The sequence below is a fragment of the Dendrobates tinctorius genome, unplaced genomic scaffold, assembly GCF_039654945.1.
Source record: "Dendrobates tinctorius isolate UK_male_01 unplaced genomic scaffold, ASM3965494v1 ptg000165l, whole genome shotgun sequence".
Taxonomy (NCBI): Eukaryota; Metazoa; Chordata; class Amphibia; order Anura; family Dendrobatidae; genus Dendrobates; species Dendrobates tinctorius.
In genome coordinates, this window is record NW_027361832.1 from 6,655,011 (window position 1) to 6,675,904 (window position 20,894).

At 46.1% G+C, this 20,894-nt stretch overlaps 1 protein-coding gene across 2 annotated transcripts in view; it reads right to left on the reverse strand.

The window, feature by feature from the left end:
• Positions 1-18,888: 18,888 nt before the first annotated feature.
• The window catches only part of SNX31 (sorting nexin 31), a 74,278-nt gene continuing 72,272 nt past the window's right edge, over positions 18,889-20,894 (reverse strand). For both annotated transcript variants that reach the window (XM_073550442.1, XM_073550441.1), the window contains one exon: positions 18,889-19,856. In XM_073550442.1, coding sequence (XP_073406543.1) covers positions 19,815-19,856 — 42 coding nt within the window. In that variant the 3' untranslated portion in view covers positions 18,889-19,814. The remainder of the gene's footprint in view (positions 19,857-20,894) is intronic.

The following is a 20,894-nucleotide window of genomic DNA, read 5'->3' on the forward strand; positions in this document are numbered from 1 at the left end:
CATGTAAAGAACATGCCTACAACTGCGAATATTTGGTTTCCTATTCTTGTGAAGCAAACGACAAATAGGACAATATTACTGAAAACTTCAGTGTGCATAACTATTCACCCCCCTAAAGTCAGTACTTTGTTGAGCCTCATTTTGCAGAAATTACAGCTTCAAGTCACTTCGGATAAGTCTCTATGAGCGTTCAACATCTTGCCACTGGGATTTCTGCCCATTCCTCAAGGCAAAACTGCTCCAGCTCCTTCAAGTTAGATGGTTTCCTCTGATGAACCGCAATCTTCAAGTCTGACCACAGAGTCTCAATTAGATTAAGGTCTAGGCTTTGACTAGGCCGCTCCAAAACATTTACACATTTCCTAATAAACCACTCGAGTTTTGCTTTAGCAGTATGCTTTGTGCCATTGTCTTGTTGGAAGGTGAACCTCTGTCCCTGTCTCAAATCACTGACAAACAGAAACAAGTTCTGCTCTAGAATATCCCTGTATTTTGCAAATATTGGTCTTCCCATTGACTCTGGCCTATTTCTCCTGTACCTGCTGTTGAAATACATCCCCACAGCATGATGCTGTCTCCGCTATGTTTCACTGTGGGGATGGTGTTCTTGGGGTGACGAGCCATATTGATTTGGTGCCAGAATTTACCTTGGTGGCGAAAAAAGTTTATTTGGTCTCATTTGACCACAGAACCTTTCCTCTCTATATTTGGGGAGTCTCCCAAATGTCTTTGTCAAACTCCAAAGGAGCCTTACAATTTTTGTGTGTAAATAAAGTTTTTTCTGCCCTCTATACCATAAAGCTCACCTCTATGGAGTGTATGGCTTATTTTGGTCGTATGGACGGATACTCCTGTCTTTGCTTTGGCACTCTGCAGCTCCTTCAGAGTTACTTTTGGTCTCTGTGCTGCGTCTCTGATTAACAGGCATAGTTTTGGCAGGCAGCTCACTCTTGGCAGATTTTCATGGTACCATGTTCTTTCCAAATCGGATTACAGAAATATTTAAACAGGGTATTATGTAACAATAGGTTAAAAGCCAAGGGAGGCGTGTAGACACTGGTTAATCTACTGCAGATAAGGGAAAGCATACAGACAAATGGGGATCATCTTCATCTACAGACTAAATATCTGGGTGGTCAACTCCTACTCTGTATAGTGTAGCTGTGGGAACCAGGATTTAAATGTCAGACAACCGGAGGGTGTACCCGGAAGTCATGTGATCAGTGTATAGGACGGGAGAACAAGCTGGTGAGTCACAAGAGACCCAGACAATTCTACAATGCAGCATTTCCCTTATAACGGTGGCTACTATTACAGCCCCAGCTCCAAGGGAAACAAGATGACAGTCAATTATAGATCAATATTTTAAACCCTTCGTCTGAGTCACTCTCCCAGGGCTGTGGGGTACTCGGTACCGGGCCCAATGAGCTTCAATGGGAGATGTCACGGCAGCTGGGACCCGGCCCGTGGCCCTGGGCGCCCATTGTAAAAGGAGTTGTTGCAGTGTGCTTATGGTGATGAAAGTTTATAAGTGATTCGTGACGCCACCTGTGGTGTTCGGCGATGAAGATGTAAGCCGACGCTGCAGACAGATCCTCTGGGACAGATGGTGTGGTGCAGCAGTGATGTTATAGCCCCCCACAGGCAGGGCTGGAGTCCCAGGGCAGTGTAGGTGAAGTGACACGTACAGTGGCGTATCTAGGGGGGGGCAGCCGGGGCAGTTGCCCCGGGCGCCGCCAGCAGGGGGGCGCAGTCGGGCCGCCTAATGCAGCGGTCCGCAGTGTCCTCCCTGGCGGCTGCGTTCTGCCGACCCCCGCCTGAGAGTCGGCGGTTCTCTGTGTCAGCTGTCAAGCTGACAGCCGGCGCAGAGAAGGAGGCCATGCCGGCTCCCAGGGAGCAATTGTACTGGCGTCTATACAGACGCCTGTACAATTGAAGCTCTGACCGCCGGGCCAGAGCGACGTCAGCAGCGTGATCAGGTCATGTGATCACGCTGCTGACGTCACTCCCCGGCGCCCAAAGCAAACGCTGGTGGTAAGTGTGCTCCTCTGTGGAGCTGAAGAACCACCGAAGATGGGAGATGAGGGGGAGTTAATGAGTGGAGATGGGGGGGATTTGTAGAGGGGATGGCGGTTAATGTGTGGGGGTATTTAGAGTGGGGATGGGGGTTAATGAGTGGGGATGCCATGGGGTTAATGTGTGGGGGGATTTGGAGTGGAGATGGGGGTTATTTAATGTGATGGGGGTTAATGAGTGGGGGGGTTAATGAATGGGGATGGGGATTAATGTGTGGGGGCATCAATGAGTGGGGATGGGGGTTAATGTGTGTGGGGGTATTTGGAGTGCAGATGGTTATTTAATGTGTGGGGGGATTTGGAGTGGTGATGGGGTTAATGAGTGGGGATTGGGTTAATGTGCGCGGGGGTTAATGAATGGGGATGGGGGTTAATGTATGGGGGCGTTAATGAGTGGGGTTGGGGTTAATGTGTGGGGGTATTTGGAGTGGGGGTGGGGGGATTTGGAGTGCTGATGGGGGTTAATGAGTGGGGATTGGGTTAATGTGTGGGGGGATTTGGAGTGGGGATGGGGGGTTATTTAATGTGTGGGGGGGATTTGGAATGGGGATGGGGTACTTAATGTGTGTGGGGGATTGGGGATGGGGGGATTTAATGTGTGGGGAGATTTGAGGACACAAAATAAAGAGTATGTATGAGGAAACAGTATGGGGGATTGGTGCAGACAGTATGGGGAGCGAATGGGTTAATGTATGTGGATGGACACAGTATGGGGAGTCGGGGATATGTGTGAGCAGACAGTATAGAGAGTGAGGGGGTAAATATATGAGGAGACAGTATGGTGAACAGGTGGGATGCTAGAGGGGAATAGTGTGAGGAGACAGTATATTGCAGATATTTTTATTTAGGGGCATTATAATGACACTTCTATCTTTAAGGGCATCGTGTGGAGATTTTCTGCAGAAGACCGGAGAAGATGGACGTCTACAGAGACGAGATGTGGATGAGAAAACTCATCATGGGGTCTAGAAGAAAAGGTGACTGACTGCAGAGACGACGTCATCTATAATGTACTTGGATGTAAATGTTATTTGTGATACTGACTAATTCTCATGTTTTTATTTGTTAGGAACATTAAAGGGGTTGTCCAGGTTTGTGCTGAGTCTGCAGTCATTCTATGTGACTGCAGACTTCTGAATTCTCACAGTGCGCGCTGAACGCTGTCAGGATTCTCTGGTGCCGGTAATTTACATACATGCGGTCACATGCTGACTAGACGTGTGTGGCCTCACTCAATGAAAATGAACGGAGCGAGGCCGGGCACGTCTAGTCAGAATGTGGCCAGAAGTATATAAATCACATACTTGTGCTGACATGACGGTACATCAGCAAGGGAGAATCCTAAAAGTGTGCAGTGCATTCGTTGTGAGAATTCAGAAGCTGCAATGTCAGGACTCAGCTCTGCAGGTTCCAGTAGTCATCACATAGACACTTCACTCATATGCGATTTTCATAGGTATGATCCTGTGACAACGAGCTTCTCTTCCTGCTTCTCTCAGTTTTTTACTGAACATTGAGAGCATTAGGAGGAGCAGCTCGTGGGTACATGGCTAAGTGTTCAAGTCGCATATGCGGCGGGGGGGGGGGGGGCGCCGAACCGAATTCTTGCCCCGGGTGCCAGAAAGCCTAGATACGCCTCTGGACACGTAGATGGTGTAGTGTCAGGCGCAAGGGATGTAGCAGTGCTGGGCAGGTTGGCGCAGGAATAAGTGGAGGACACCAGGGCATGTAGTTCCTAAGCTTTACTCACTGTCTGTTGCAGGTACAGGGGCCCGCATCTGTGCCGTGTCCTCCGGGTCAGGAGCTCAGCCAACTTCCAAGCAAGATAACATAGTAACATAACATAGTTTTGAAGGCTGAAGGAAGACCTTATGTCCATCTAGTTCAGCCTATTTTTAGTGCAGCTGTTCTGCATTGTTGATCCTGGGGAAGGCAAAAAACCCACAGAGTAGAAGCCAATTTTCTCCATAGGGAAAAAAATTCCTTCCCCTAAGCTGGGTCAACCATCTACCTATAATATTATGTTATTCGTAACCTTCTATACTGTTACTCACAAGAAAAGCATCCATTCCTTTCTTAACCCCTTCACCCCCAAGGGTGGTTTGCACGTTCATGACCGGGCCAATTTTTACAATTCTAACCACTGTCCCTTTATGAGGTCATAACTCTGGAACGCTTCCTTGAATCCTGATGATTCTGACATTGTTTTCTTGTGACATATTGTACTTCATGATAGTGGTAAAATTTCATTCAAATAACTTGCGTTTATTTGTGAAAAAAGCGTAAATTTGGCGAAAATTTAGAAAATTTCGCAATTTTCCAACTTTGAATTTTTATGCCCTTAAATCACAGAGATACGGCACACAAAAAACTTGATAAGTAACATTTCCCACATGTTTACTTTACACCAGCACAATTTTGGAACCAAAATTTTTTTTTATTAGGAAGTTATAAGGGTTAAAAATTGACCAGCGATTTCTCATTTTTGCAACACCATTTTATTTTTACGGACCACATCACATTTGAAGCCACTTTGAGGGGTCTATATGATAGAAAATACCCAAAAGTGACACCATTCTAAAAACTGCACCCCTTAAGGTGCTCAAAAACACATTCAAGAAGTTTATTAACCCTTTAGGTGCATCACAGGAATTTTTTGAATATTTAAAAAAAAATGAACATCTAACTTTTTTCACAAAAAAAATACTTCAGGTTCAATTTTTTTTATTTTACCAAGGGGAACATGAGAAATTGGACTGCAAAAGTTATTGTGCAATTTGTTCTGAGTACGCTGATACCTGATATGTGGGGAGAAACCACTGTTTTGGCGCATGGCAGGGCTCAGAAGGGAAGGAGTGCCGTTTGACTTTTTCAATGCAAAATTGGCTGGAATTCAGATCGGACGCCATGTCACGTTTGGAGAGCCCCTGATGTACCTAAACAGTGGAAACCCCCCACAAGTGACCCCATTTTGGAAACTAGACCCCCCAAGGAACTTATCTAGATATGTGGTGAGAACTTTGAACCCACAAGGGCTTCACAGAAGTTTATAACGTACAGCGGTACAATTAAAAAATCATATTTTTTCCAAAAAAATGATCTTTTCACCCCCAATTTTTATTTTCCCAAGGGTAATAGGACCCTAAAAGTTATTGTGCAATTTGTCCTGAGTACGCTGATACCCCACATGTGGGGGTAAACCAATATTTGGGCGCATGGCAGAGCTCAGAAGGGAAGCAGCGCCATTTGACATTTTTGGCTGGAATTGAGATCGGACACCATGTCGCGATTGGAAAACCCCTGATGTACCAAAACAGTGGAAACCCCCCACAAATGACACCATTTTGGAAACTATACCCCCCAAGGAACTTATCTAGATGTGTGGTAAGCACATTGAACCCCCCAGTGCTTCACAGAAGTTTATAATGCCCGGGCGTGAAAATAAAAAATTCGTATTTTTTCCACAAACATGATCTTTTAGTCACCAATTTTCCCAAGGGTACCAGGAGAAATTGTACCCCAAAAGTTGTTGTCCAATTTGTCCTGAGTACGCTGATACCCCATATGTGGGAGAAAACTACTGCATGGGCACACGTCAGGGCTCGGAAGGTAAGTAGTGACGTTTTGGAATGCAGACTTGGATGGAATGGTCTGCGGGTGTCATGTTGCCTTAGAAGAACCCCTAATGTACCTAAACAGTGGAAACCCCCCACAAATGACCCCATTTTGGAAACAAGACCCCCTAAGGAACTTATCTAGATGTGTGGTGAGCACTTTGAACCCCCAAGGGCTTCACAGAAGTTTATAATGCCAGGCATGAAAATAAAAAAATCGTATTTTTTCCACAAACATGATCAATTAGTCCCCAATTTTTTTATTTTCCCAAGGGTAACAGGAGAAATTGAACCCCAAAAGTTGTTGTCCAATTTGTCCTGAGTACGCTGATACCTCATATGTGGGAGAAAACTACTGTATGGACACACGTCCGGGCTCGGAAGGGAAGTAGTGACGTTTTGGAATGCAGACTTTGATGGAATGGTCTGCGGGTGTCATGAGCGTTTGGAGAGCCCCTGATGTACCTAAACTATTGAAACTCCCCACAAGTGTCCCGATTTTGGACACTAGACCCCCCACGGAACTTATCTAGATGTGTGGTGAGCACTTTGAACCCCCAAGTGCTTCACAGAAGTTTATAACGCCCGGGCGTGAAAATAAAAAATCATTTTTTTCCACAAAAATGATATTTTTGCCCCCAATTTTTTATTTTCCTAAGGGTAACAGGAGAAATTGAACCCCAAAAGTTGTTTTGCAATTTCTCCTGAGTAGGCTGATACACTACATGTGGGGGTAAAACACTGTTTGGGCGCATGGCAAAGCTTGGAAGGGAAGGAGCACCATTTGACTTTTTCAACTCAGAATTGGCTGGAATTGAGATCAGAAGCCATGTTGTATTTGGAGAGCACCTGATGTGCCCAAACAGTGGAAACCCCCAATTCTACCTCCAACCCGAACCTCAACACACCCCTAACCCTAATCTCAGCCCTAACCCTAGCCCTAACCCTAACCCTATCCCTGGCCCTAACCCTAGCCGAACTTTTAAATTCCTATTTTGCATCTGCTTTCTCTCAGAAAGGAAATGTAACATCAACTGTTCTTCACTGTCCCATTAAGGGAATAGAAGATTCCAGGATATCTATAAACAGAAATATAGTGAGGAAACACTTAGCTAACCTAAATGAATTCAAGTCTCCAGGTCCAGATGAATTACACCCCAGAGTACTGAAGGAGATAGCAGAAGAAATTTTTGAACCCCTCTCCATAATCTTTGAAAATTCTTGGAGAACAGGTGAAGTCCCAGAAGACTGGAGAAGAGAAAATGTTGTTCCTATCTTCAAAAAGGGGAAGAAGGTGGACCCAGGCAACTATAGGCCGGTGAGTCTGACTTCTATACCAGGAAAGATCTTTGAGCAAATTATCAAACAACATGTATGTCAGCACCTGGATAAGAATGAAGTGATTAAACAGAGTCAGCATGGGTTTGTAACTAATAAGTCATGTCAGACTAACTTAATTTCCTTCTATGACGGAATCACTGATTGGGTGGATCAAGGAAATGCTGTAGATATAGTATATCTTGACTTCAGCAAAGCATTTGACAAAGTCTCTCATACAATCCTTATTGAAAAAATGACTAAGTATGGAATGGACAAGGCAACTGTTAGGTGGATTCATAACTGGCTTAGTGATCGGACCCAAAGAGTGGTCGTAAATGGCTGCACATCCAGCTGGAAGAATGTCTCAAGTGGGGTACCACAGGGCTCTGTCCTGGGCCCTGTATTGTTCAACATCTTTATCAACGATTTAGATGAAGGATTTGAGGGTAAACTGATTAAATTTGCTGATGACACAAAGCTAGGAGGGATAGCTAATACTAGAGAAGAGAGAGAGAGGATTCAAAAAGATATAAATAAACTGGAGAAGTGGGCAGCAACTAACAGAATGGTTTTTAACAGGGAAAAATGCAAAGTACTACATCTGGGCAATAAAAATGAAAAAAGCATATACAGAATGGGAGGAATAGGGCTAAGGAACAGCACATGTGAAAAAGGCTTGGGTATACTAATAGATCACAGACTGAATATGAGTCAACAGTGTGATGCAGCAGCAAAAAAGGCAAATGCAATTCTAGGATGTATTCACAGAAGCATACAGTCTAGATCACGTGAAGTCATTATTTCCCTCTACTCCTCTTTGGTCAGACCTCATCTGGAATATTGTGTCCAGTTTTGGGCACCACATTTTAAAAAAGACATCAACAAACTGGAGCAAGTTCAGAAAAGAGCGACCAGAATGGTGACCGGTCTGCAAACCCTGTCTTATGAGGAAAGGTTGCAGGATTTGGGAATGTTTAGTTTGCAAAAGAGAAGACTGAGAGGAGACTTAATAGCTGTCTACAAATATCTAAAGGGCTGTCACATTGTAGAAGGATCAACTTTATTCTCATTTGCACAAGGAAAGACTAGAAGCAATGGGATGAAACTGAATGGGAGGAGACACAGATTAGATATTAGAAAAAAGTTTTTGACAGTTAGAGTGATCAATGAATGGAACAAGCTGCCACGAGAAGTGGTGAGTTCTCCTTTAATGGAAGTCTTCAAACAGAGGCTGGACAGACATCTGACTGGGATGATTTAGCGAATCCTGCTTTGAGCAGGGGGTTGGACCAGATGGCCCAGGAGGTCCCTTCCAACTCTGCGATTCTATGATTCTATGATGATGCTGTATGGTGGCTCGTTTTTTGTGGGACAAGATGACGTTTTCAGCGGTACCATGGATATTTATATGTGTCTTTTTGATCGTGCGTTATTGCACTTTTTGTTTGGCGGTATGATAATCATTATTTTTTGTTTCGTTTTTTATTTTTATTTTTTAAGGGGTTCGCTAAAGGGGTTAACTAATGGGACAGTTTTATATGGCAAGTGGGACATCACTGTCCTGTGACAGATCGCTGATCTGTCACATTACAGATCACTGTGACAGATCAGCGATCTGTCACAGGCACTGCTGCAGACTTCCTCATGCCTGCACTTTGCAGGCACTGAGGAAGTCAGCTCCCTGCAGGCCCCCGAAGGCCCCCGTCGCCATCTTGGATTTGGGGGCCTGCAGGAACGGAGCGCCCCGCAGCAGCGCTGCACATTGCGCTGCTGTGGGGGGCTCAGGGAAGCAAGGAGGGAGCCCCCTCCCTGCCGATGCTTCCCTTTAACCCCCGGTACACAGCGATCATGTTTGATCGTGGTGTGCAGGGGGTTAACGTGTTGGGGGCGGTCCGTGACCACCCCTGACACATTGTGCAGGGTGTCAGCTGTGATAATCAGCTGACACCCGGCCGCGATCAGCGGCGCTCACCACGTGGGCGCCGCTGATCGCGCTACACGTACTATCCCGTCCATGGGCATAGGGGCCCGGGTCCATGGATGGGATAGTACGTCTGATGTCAGAAAGGGGTTAAATTCATTCAGTGAGTTGGCCATCACCACTTCCTCAGGAAGAGAATTCCAGAGCCTCACTGCTCTTACCGTGAAGAACCCTCTTCTATGCTGGTGCAGAAATTGTCTTTCCTGCAAACGAAGAGAATGCCCCCTTGTTCTTGTCACAGTCCTTGGTACAAACAGTTCATTGGAGAGATCTCTATATTGCCGTCTGATATACTTGTACATATATATTAGGTCTCCCCTAAGTCTTCTCTTTTCTAGAGTAAATAGACCTAATTTTGATAACCTTTCTGGGTATTGTAGTGAACCAACTCCATTTATCATTTTAGTAGCCTGCCTTTGAACCCTTTCAAGTTCAGTAATGTCTTTCTTGAGCACCGGTGTCCAAAATTGCACACAATACTCCAAGTGTGGTCTGACGAGTGATTTGTACAGAGGGAGAATTATGTTTTCATCTCGTGTCCCCAGACCTCTTCTAATGCATCCCATGACTCTATTTGCTTTGGTGGCAGCTGCCTGACACTGGGCACTCCAATTTAGCTTCTTATTGACTAAGATGCTTAAGTCTTTTTCCATGTCTGATTTCCCCAGCAGTTTCCCATTTAGTAAGTATGAAGATGAAATACTCCTTTCCAACACTCCGCCAACATATGTGCCTTTTCTGAACATCTCCTCTTATAGCGCCTTTGAATGAAGTACTCCTAGTACTGAGTTACACTGGAGTTCCTCCTGTCAGATGTTCCTATGAACTCTACTTGTACGGCAGACAGCTGTAGCCTGCTTCGGGGACTCCTTGCTACTAAGTCCCGGCTCTCTCTTATGTTGCTGTTGTGCCCCCAAGTCTTGTGTGGGAATAAAGTGGTCACTACTTCTATACTTCTATTCCTCCGGTATCTGCTGCAGGACCATTAGTATCCATACAACCTCGGGGACCGGACCCTGGTCTTGCGCTGTGAACTTGGGAAGGGTTCTCTCTTCCAACCCTGTTCCTTAGTTCCTCTATTCTCCTTACGTTCTGTGCTAATCCTTCTTCCCAATGGAGAATCAAGCTTCCTTTCTCTGTCTCTTTCCTGTGCCAGCAGACCCAGATCACTGTGGCCTGCTGCAGCACTTCCTTCTTCCATCCCTCTCCCGAGATCTTCTTTGTCGCACACTCTGTCCTTCTACATCCTCATTCACTGGCTGAATGAATGACTGAATGACTGACTCAACTCTTCCCGCTCTTTTGTGTAAACTAAACTCCACCCACCTCCCAGCACGTTTCGTGTTCCAAGCAGGGAGCCACCAAGGGGTGCTATGCTACACTCCAAGCAGGGAGCCGCCGAAGTTGCTTTGCTACACTACTTTGTGGTGTGGGGTGCAGGTGTTGGAGTGTGGTCAGGTTTCTCCACTTTACCTGGATAGTGAGGTACCACACTTCAGGAGAAGGTGCAGTACCTCTGTGGCGACTGAACTCTCAGGGGTGCCACATACCCCCGTTAAACACAGCACGTCCGCGAGCTGCAAGAAAACAGAAGTTGACAAATACATGAACATACAAAATTTTTGTAATGCTAATAAACAGTTCTTATCTAATCTTCTCAATATGAGAGGCGTTGACTCTTGAACGTTGCAAACAATTTTAACTAACTATCTTTAAAGTTATGCTACCTAATTTAAAGTGCTATTTCAAGCATTATCACTTCTCACACATTTTCTACTTTCTTTTATTAACCCTAAGTGACAACCGTGGATGCCTGGTTCGTCACCTGCATCTTCCAAATCTTCACCTTTATTCAAATCGCTTTATTAAAACATTCCTATTTGTCATTGATACTTAATAGAGTCTATATAAAAGCTATTCTCTACTAATACTGTCATAAGGCACATTATAAAATACTTCACATCAAAACTTCAATAATTCTTGTAAGTGCTGGACACCGCTCCCAGCCGGGATCTCTTGCAGTGTCCTTTTGGTAGGAGCCATGCTCCACGATGAGGAAGTCCTTATTTATAAAAGACCTATGTAAAACCAAGAGAGGGCACCTAAAGAGGTGCAAACTATTTACAATGACAGTTTGTGATTCACTCCAAGATCATGATCACCATAGTTCAGATTTTCATAATAACTATTGCCAACGCAACTAGGCAAACTGAAGAAACTGGAACATAATTTTAAACAATGGGGCACAACGGTGCAAATCCCCTTTTGGGTAACAAAGTTAGTTATTCAAATTCTCCTTAAGGTTGGTGGGCCCCTCCTGGGGTACTGGAAGCTGGTTGCTTAGGCTGCTTCCAGGGGAGATGCTCTGGGTGTCTTCATCCTGTTGCTGGCGATCTACAAATTGCAGGTATTCTCTTTCTCCTGGCATGAGATTGGCACCTACTGGTATAGGGGGAATGGCAGCGATTGTCATTGCTACCGGTACTGAATGCACATCAGCTGTTGCAGATGGTATTTCTGCTGCCAACAGGTCAGCCAGGGCTGTAGCCGGCACCGATAGATGCTGCTTTGCAATCCCAAGTGGTACCACAGTTGGCGGTACTACAGCCAGTTGTTGCGGGCTGGATGCCATTGGAGTGCCACCACTCATGGTCTGGGTAATCACTGGACCATTTCTGTCCACAGTAATGGCTCCTAGAACCAGGATCCTGGCAGGGGCGGCGACCATACCTGGTGCTTCCCTGTGATGTGCTGACTCCTGCTTAGGTACCGGGGGACGAATGATGGCAGCCGCAACCCCTGGAGTGGACTGATGAACGGTTGGTAGTAGCATACGTGTTGGCACAGGACGGGGGCATGTCGGTAAAAGCCTGCGCGGCCGCGCTAGAGCCGGGCTGGGACTCAGCTCCTGTCCCACAGCCTCCGGAACCCTCATGTACCTTCTCCTAGCAGGCCGCATCCAGTGACAGCACCGGCCCAGAGGTGGTGGCGGGCGCTGTAAAGGGTGTCGCAGCGGCCGTATGATCTGCAGGTGTTGCTTGGGGGAGGATGGCTTCTCCCCGCCATTTTCTCCTGGCCTCCGCGCTCCTTCCATCATGGCGTTCTTCCCTTTCTCTTCCTTTCTCGACTCTTTTCACGCCACCGGCTCCTGCCCCTCCTTCTGGGGGCGGCGTCTTTTTCCTACTCCTCCATACCATGCCAGTATACAAACCCCTCGGGGGGTGGGCCATGTTGCTGTCGCATAGAAGTTCAGACAGGGGAGGCCCAGGATTGTTTGCGCTCTTTTCTTAGGACCACCCATGTTTTCACGCCCTTCTTCACCGCACTGGCGGCCATTTTTAGCATTCATTTTACAGTCTATCAAATTGGGTCTTTTGCACATTTCCACAAACTTTTAAGTCCAATAAATCGTAGGCACACAGAACCCGGTGGCATCGGGCTTCGTCATCCTGTTCGTGATGCCAGAAATGGGTCACCCTCCCAGGGCTGTGGGGTACTCGGTACCAGGCCTGATGAGCTTCAATGGGAGATGTCACGGCAGCTAGGACCCGGCCCGTGGCCCTGGGCGCCCATTGTAAAAGGAGTTGTTGCAGTGTGCTTATGGTGATGAAAGTTTATAAGTGATTCGTGACGCCACCTGTGGTGTTCTCAATGAAGATGTAAGCAGACGCTGCAGACAGATCCTCTGGGACAGATGGTGTGGTGCAGCAGTGATGTTATAGCCCTCCACAGGCAGGGCTGGAGTCCCAGGGCAGTGTAGGTGAAGTGACACGTAGATGTTGTAGTGTCAGGCGCAAGGGATGTAGCAGTGCTGGGCAGGTTGGCGCAGGAATAAGTGGAGGACACCAGGGCATGTAGTTCCTAAGCTTTACTCACTGTCTGTTGCAGGTACAGGTGCCCGCATCCGTGCCGTGTCCACCGGGTCAGGAGCTCAGCCAACTTCCAGGCAAGACAAAGTACTCCTTTCCAATACTCCGCCAACATATGTGCCTTTTCTGAACATCTCTTATAGCGCCTTTGAATGAAGTACTCCTAGTACTGAGTTACACTGGAGTTCCTCCTGTCAGATGTTCCTATGAACTCTACTTGTACAGCAGACAAGCCTGCTTCGGGGACTCCTTGCTACTAAGTCCCGGCTCTCTCTTATGTTGCTGTTGTGCCCCCAAGTCTTTTGTGGGAATAAAGTGGTCACTACTTCTATTCCTCCGGTTTCTGCTGCAGGACCATTAGTATCCATACAACCTCGGGGACCGGACCCCGGCCTTGCGCTGTGAACTTGGGAAGGGTTCTCTCTTCCAACCCTGTTCCTCTATTCTCCTTACGTTCCGTGCTAATCCTTCTTCCCAATGGAGAATCAAGCTTCCTTTCTCTGTCTCTTTCCTGTGCCAGCAGACCCAGATCACTGTGGCCTGCTGCAGCACTTCCTTCTTCCATCCCTCTTCCGGGGATCTTCTCAGTCTCACACTCTGTCCTTCAACATCCTCACTCACTGGCTGAATGAATGACTGAACGACCGACTCAACTCTTCCCGCTCTTTTGTGTAAACTAAACTCCACCCACCTCCCAGCACGTTTTGTGTTCCAACCAGGGAGCCACCAAGGGGTGCTATGCTACACTCCAAGCAGGGAGCCGCCGAAGTTGCTTTGCTACACTACTTTGTGGTGTGGGGTGCAGGTGTTGGAGCGTGGTCAGGTGTCTCCACTTTACCTGGATAGTGAGGTACCACACTTCAGGAGGAGGTGCAGTACCTCTGTGCCGACTGAACTCTCAGGGGCGCCACACGTCACCTTGAGATTTTCCATTTTTTTAACTTTTTTTCCTCCCCTTCTTCTTAGAGTTTATTTAACTTTGACAGAAAAATAATGTAGCCATATGAGGTTTTTTTTTTTTTTTTTGTGGGATGAGTTGTACTTTTGATTAAACAAGTCTCCTGGGAAACGGGAAAAATATTCATAGTGCTGGGGAAAAAAAAAAATGTGCAATTTCACAATCATTTTGTTTAATTGGTGAGGAAAGGGAATACAGTCCAAATTTGTGACAAAATTTTTCTTATGAGATCTGGGGCTGGGTGACGGTGTATTTTTTTTTTTTTTATTGTGTATTAACATACCAGGCAACCGCCCCCTCCATGTATTGGTAGGCTGGGAGCAGTTGTTTCATCGGTATTCTTGCACGTGTTGCCATCTTAATTATATGGGTCCACTGCATCCTGATAGTGCATTTGTCTGGAGGCCTGTACGGGTAAACCTTTTTGCCGTTTTCTATTATTGGAGGATTTTTAAGTCCTCTTTCGGTGCTATTTCAGTGTATTTTTTTTTTTCACCCGGAGCTGATTTTTTTTTATATTATTTTGGAGGAGATAGTGTTTTGACCACCTGTTATAGCAAAATTGCAGAAGCCAAAAAGGCAATTTTGGCGGTTTGAGTTTTGTTGATCGTTACACAATTTAACGATCGGATTGATTGACTTTATATTGTGATAGATCTGGCATTTCTGAATGCAGCACAGCTACATATGTATTCATTTTTTATTGTGGCATTTTGAATGGGATAATCTGAATTGTTTATATATAAAAAAAAAAAAAAAAAAAAAAAAAAAAAATTATATAAAGGTTTTTGTTTTTTTAACTAGCTTCAATAGTTCCCTTAGGAAACATGAAACTGCGATTGTCTAAAAAGTTTAGAAAGGGGTTTAAAAAAACCTAACATCTGACACAATAATCTTTCCATGTGCCCTGAGCCTATTTGACCAGGGACAGATTACATCATTTCGATCATGTGTGCACATGGGTAGTGCATGGGCGATCACCGCCACGTGTCAGCTGATTCTGACAGCTGACACCCGGCACCGCTCCTGGCACTTTAACCCCAGAAATGCTGAAATCACAGCATTCTGGGAGCCGGCAGAGGGCTGACAGTCACTCTGCCTTTGGATCGTAACCCACGCAGGGTTCCGATCATTGCCATGGTGACTGTCAACTAGACAGTGGTCCATCAGTCAGACCACGGACACCTCAAAAGGATAGGCGGGCGCTAACGATGACCTGGTAGGCGAAAGGCCTCGGTCATGGCGTTCTGGACATTTGAGGGTAACAGAAGGGGGAGAGTACTGGGAGGTACACACCGTAGAGTAGTGCAGGTGAACCTATCCAACCTGAAAGAAGTTGTCACATGGCGTGCACGCCAGTGAGTAGCAGTAGGCTGCTCGGAGCACGGTGCTCCCAGTTTGGTTCGGCCCCTCGCGTGTGGCGGGTTTAGCCCAACAACTGGTCCGACAACAGACGGTGGATAAGCTTCAGGACGACGTAGGGAGTACGATTGTTGGGGGCGACAATAGACAAAGGAAGGGCGAGTGTGGGGAAGGTGACTTGACGGACAGACTTGACTGAAGGAAGAAGGGACGGTTTGTGCACTATAGACGGATAGTGGCAACGACAGAAGGGAAACAGCTGGAGGAAGATTGAAAAGGAGTGCAATACCTAGATTTGACCACAAGATGGCAGGGTGGAGTGAAGAAAAGGACTTGACAGCAGCTTAGGGCAACAAAACCGCTTAGTCATGGGGGGCGGGGAGATGGGAACCCAGGAGGGGATTTCCCAAGGAGGGAGATAAATAGAGAGTTCTGGTCCCGGGAAGAGCTCAGGAGCAGAAGACTGAACGGTGGAGAGCTCGACCAGGGGACTGACAGGAAGAGACTGTCGGGGGGGGGGCCCTGACATCAAGAACCGCAGGACAGACAAGGCCCCGGGGGTACCTATTGGACAACGACCTCAGGCAGGTGAAGCGCTGGCGGTAGATAGGTCTAGGAAAGCCCCAGCTAAAGATCCGCGAGGAACGTCATTACGACTGAAGGAAAGGTGAAGGTACCCGGGTCTGAGTAGGGAGAGCTGTAAAGAAACTGCGGTGTATGGCTACGGTCGTCAGGACGGCCAATAAAACCCAGAACTGTTGCAACTGAAATCTGCCTCCGTATAGTCTGTCGGCTGTGCGCAGTAAGCAGTGGACCACCCCACAATCCGGGCCATTACTACAACTTAGCGATTAAAAACGCAGCATGTTCATTAATTATACTATCAATTATATGGGCAAAACGCTTAGGTAAACGCATGCAAAAACGCTTACAAAGGCGCGTCAAAAAACGTATTTCATTTTTTCCCCCCACATTTCAAGAATTCCTGTAAAGTACCTGAAAGGTTAATAAACTAGTAAGGAACAGGGAGTAACTGACTCAGACTTAAAGAAGCACTTGCATCAAAATGCATCCCTAAAGGCTTTGTTCACACAAGACATTTCAGCATTTTTTACTGCAGCAAAACCTGCACTCTTGGCATAAAAGAAGCAGTGTCAAAAATGCAGGTTTGGTGTGTCTTTTGCTGCATTTTTCAAGATATCAAAGTTCAGCTTTGCCTCCATCACAGAAGCATGAACACTGGTCACCAAGACATATGTTCATGAAAAAAATACACATACAAATATAACAGGTAAGGAAGGTGAATTGCTCTGGAATAATTTATGCATGACATTGGAAGTGCATTGAGTTTGTAGGACACCATTTACTTTCACACTTTGGTTGGCCACCGAGTTGCTCAGGGATGGTGCAGTCTCACACCTTGGTTGGCCTATGTTTACTTTATACGCCTCACTAGTTTAATTAAACTGTACTAATCCATCTCAAGACAATGCAGTAAACCTGGGAAGAGAGGAAACAAAAATAAGTGTTCCAAATATGGCTCCACTCCCCCCCCCCCACACTAAGAACGCAGCAAAAACCTGATACCTGTGTTTTTTTTCACCACCCATTACTTTCAATGGGGGGAAAAATGCTGAAAAACCACTGGAAGTAGTGACATGCTCTATTATGATAAAAAAAAAAACAAAACAAGCAAAGCACGAAAAAAAATTACAGAAAACTCATAACTAGGCATGTGCGCAAGATTTCGGAAATCTCAGACTTTACAGTACCAGCAAAACAGCTGAGCATTTGCATTTAAAAAAAATCAGAACTGCTTAAACACCTAGTGTGAACATAACCTTATATTGCAGTCATATAGCATTGTGCATTTATGGATCACCTCCTGGGCTGTGGGATACTCTGTACCGGGCCAGTGTCTCAGAGGGACGTGTCTCGGTGACGGTGACCCGATCCGTGGCCCCGGGAGTCCAATGTAGAGTGGGTTGAACAGAGTTTTTAGGTAGGTAGTTTGTGATGCCATCTGTGGTGCTCAGCAATGAAGGTGTTAAGCCGACACTGTGGTGCAGATCCTCTGGGACAGATGGTGGGGCGCAGCAAAGATGTAATGGCTCTCCACAGGTAGAGCTGTGGTCCCAGGGCAGTAAAGAGAGGTGTTGAGGTAGGTAGTGTTAGGCACAGAGATGTAGCAGTGCTGAGTGGGTTGGCGCAGGAGAAAGGCAATGACGCAGTTCCAACTCTAACTCGAGGTTCTGGCCCAAACAGGTGCCAGCTTCCAGGTCAGGGACACAGCCAACTCCCAGGCAGATGGAATTAACCCTTCCAGCACTCCCTTTCATGTGCCTGTTCTGAATATATAATCTCTAGCGCTAATCTGAAGTAATTGCAGTTCTGAATTACACTCAAGTGCCTCCTTCTTGATGTTACTTAAACTCCACTCGTGACAGGTGGCTGTAGCCTGCTTCGGGGACTCCATACACTCACGTCCTGGCTCACACATAGGTTGCCACTGTGTCTTTGGTGGGAATAGAGCGGTCTCAACTCCTATTCCTCTGGTTTCTGCTGCAGGATCGTTAGTTTCACAAACGACCTTCGGATACCAGCGCCCGGCCTTGGCGCAATGAACTTAAGGAAAGGCTCTACACTAGCCCTCGTCCCCAGTCTCTCTCCTCACGTTCCGTTCTTATATGTCTTCTTTCTGAAGAACTGATCTTTCTTCCTTCTCTTTCCTTGCAAACAGCTCCACCTCTCTCTCTATCCCTCCACCTCCTCTCCCTTTAAACTGGTTAAATGAGGATAGTGGTAAAATGCATATAGTACGGTACATTTATTATTAATTTAAGTGCACTACATAGTACTTCCTGCATCATTTGTGCCAGAAGCAGATACAAACAGAAGAGGCCACTGTGCAAGAATACATAGGTTCCTTTAATCCAATAGCTCCTCATAATTCACAAATCCACCAGTTTGAGGTGGTAATAGGTCTTACCTCTTGGGCCCCTGTGCAGCTGCATCAGTTGCAAGTTTATTTCTGATTGGGGCATTATTGTGTTTTTTATAATGGCATCTTACTTTGACTTCTATTCTGACAGTATCAGGGGTGTAATGATCGCAGAGTACAACCAGGCCTGCTGTCACCCATTTCACCTGTACGTGCCTTCTCCGATACATATTTAGGTGAAAATTTATTGCAGCGCAAAGACCTGCCAGCTCGCTGCACTGCATACATGCCTCTGGCAATCAGAGGGCAGCAGCTGACATCACTTGCCAATGATGTGCATGGCAGCAAAGCCATGCACTGCCCATGCCAGCACACCAAAGCCACTTGATGACTTCTGTACAGGCTACAAAAGAAGAGAACACAATGTGGCATGGGAGCAGAAGGCAGCGAGTAAAATAGTTTATTTTTAATGTGTGCTGGAGAATAACTGAAAGGGTCCAGAATGAAGGGGGGGGGTGTAGTTTGAACACATGTCTTTATAGGATGCAGCACACTACTTGGGCCTATACATCTGACCAACATGTCGGTGAGGGCCCAAGTCCAAAATTGTGCACCATGGAACTCCTTGTCACGCTACTGGACAGTATTGCCTATTCCCAAATATACAAAGCAGGTTCTTTACACTTTTGCCCAGAGGCCCTGGCACAAAAAGGTTTTACTCCATGCAATGTTAAAAAAAAAAAAACAAAAAAAAACACTGTCTGAAAATGCTGATTATACATACTTTATTATATATGTATTAAAATATACAACTGCATACAAAATGTGACCGTAATTTTTTTAAACTATCCCATCTTTCCCCAATAAAAATGCGCTACAACTTCATTTACACCCTTTGTAATAAACACAAAGAACCCAAACAGATCTTTGCTGTACAGCATACCCTTCTAGATAGTGGTTGACCAAACATCTGTTCAGCTTAACACCCTGACTCCATCAGACACCTGAACGGTTCCAAACGTTCATGGTTCTCTATGGAGAGAGCAGAATATAGTGGTTGACCAAACATCTGTTCAGCTTAACACCCTGACTCCATCAGACACCTGAACGGTTCCAAACGTTCATGGTTCTCTATGGAAAGAGCAGAATAAGCCACTGTTAAACTTTTATGGCAATAGTTTACCTAGTAGTAGAGAAAACAAAAAGAAAAAACAGCCAGTCAAATTCAAGCTGCCCCCTCTTCATTTCCTCCAATATCTGTCAGGAGGAGCCTTGTAAGGCCCCATAAACATTATGGTCAATGGGTTCAGTCAACTTATTTAAGTTGTGTGGAGGATTTGACAGCCATTTGGCAATCCAGGTAGTTTTAGTTAGGAAAAGGTGAAGAAAAAAACCCCAATATAGATCACACAAGTGTCTCCAAACTATGGCTTTCCACCTGTTGCACAACTAGAACTCCCAGTAATCTGGGCTCTGATACACAATGCAGTGTAGAAATGATAATATTCCGATTCCTTCCGTCATGTGGATCCAAAATCCGCCGGTCAGTCGCGCTTTCAAGAAAAATATCTGTATAAAATGTACATAGCGTAAGTCAACGTAGCAACACCTCAGTAGAAAGTGTACAATATTCAGACGGAGGATGTAAAACAGCTACACAGCCGTCAGATGGATCCGGGGACTAATTTTCTTAATTAGGAAGAAGAGGTGGAACCTTGTTTCGTATGGGCATCATCCTGTAAAGACGAAAAAGGCATAAATTAAATCTCTCCTTCCATCAGATGACAGACAACCACATGCAGGGACAGGAAAATGGGTGGATAGTTTGCATTTGTAGAGGGGGGGGCAGTGCCAATGCCAGCCGAAAGGGGCTCCGCTAATGTTCTGTCCTAGAGTCAGTTTAAATTGGTATTATTTGGGCACTGTATGATGGCATGTTCTTAACTGTTGCTACTAGAGCACTAGAGAATTACATGTTATTTTTGCAGTGTATGATTGTAAAAGCAACACATTAGATCGCAATTTTGGCAACTACATGGCTATATTTGATACTTGGTCAATGTGTGTTAATATTTGGAATTTAGAGAGCTACTGCAAAATTGTAGTTGACTGGAAATTAATTATACCTCTTGCTGATATAGCAGACATTCCAAAACTTGAAATCCCCCCACACATTAAGGTACTGTCACACTTAGCGATGCACCAGCGATCCCGACCAGCGATATGATGCGGTCAGGATCGCTGGTGCATCGCTAAGTGGTCGCTAGCGAAAAACGGCCCAGGACGTTCTCACGCGATCGATGAGCAGCGGGGGAGCCGGTCGGAGGCAAGTATCAGACATAGCGATATCGCTAGCAATATCGCTATAACGTCACAAAATCGGTGACGTTATAGCGATACCGCTTAGTGTGACAGGCCCTTTAGACTGCCATCAGCCAATTGAATGGCTGCCTGCCATCTCCCCTGAAGCACCTGTAAGGAAGACTACTGGGCTGTGGGTACCAGCGAGACCAGTTCCGGAACTGCCAAGGCTGTGTCCAATGTTGCGGGGGGGGGGGGGGAACAGGAGAACCCATGACCTGGACATGGGACATGGTAAGCGAGGGGGGGGAAGGCAGAGGGTTTAGCGCAGGAAGAGGCAGAGCAATCCCACTGAAGAGAAGACATTAGGGACCTGAAGCGCCACAGGGAGCGTTAGACCATGCGCAAGTGAGAGAACAAGGGCAGCGTACGCCGACCAGGAGGGTGTTGTGCAGGACTCCCGATTGCAGAGC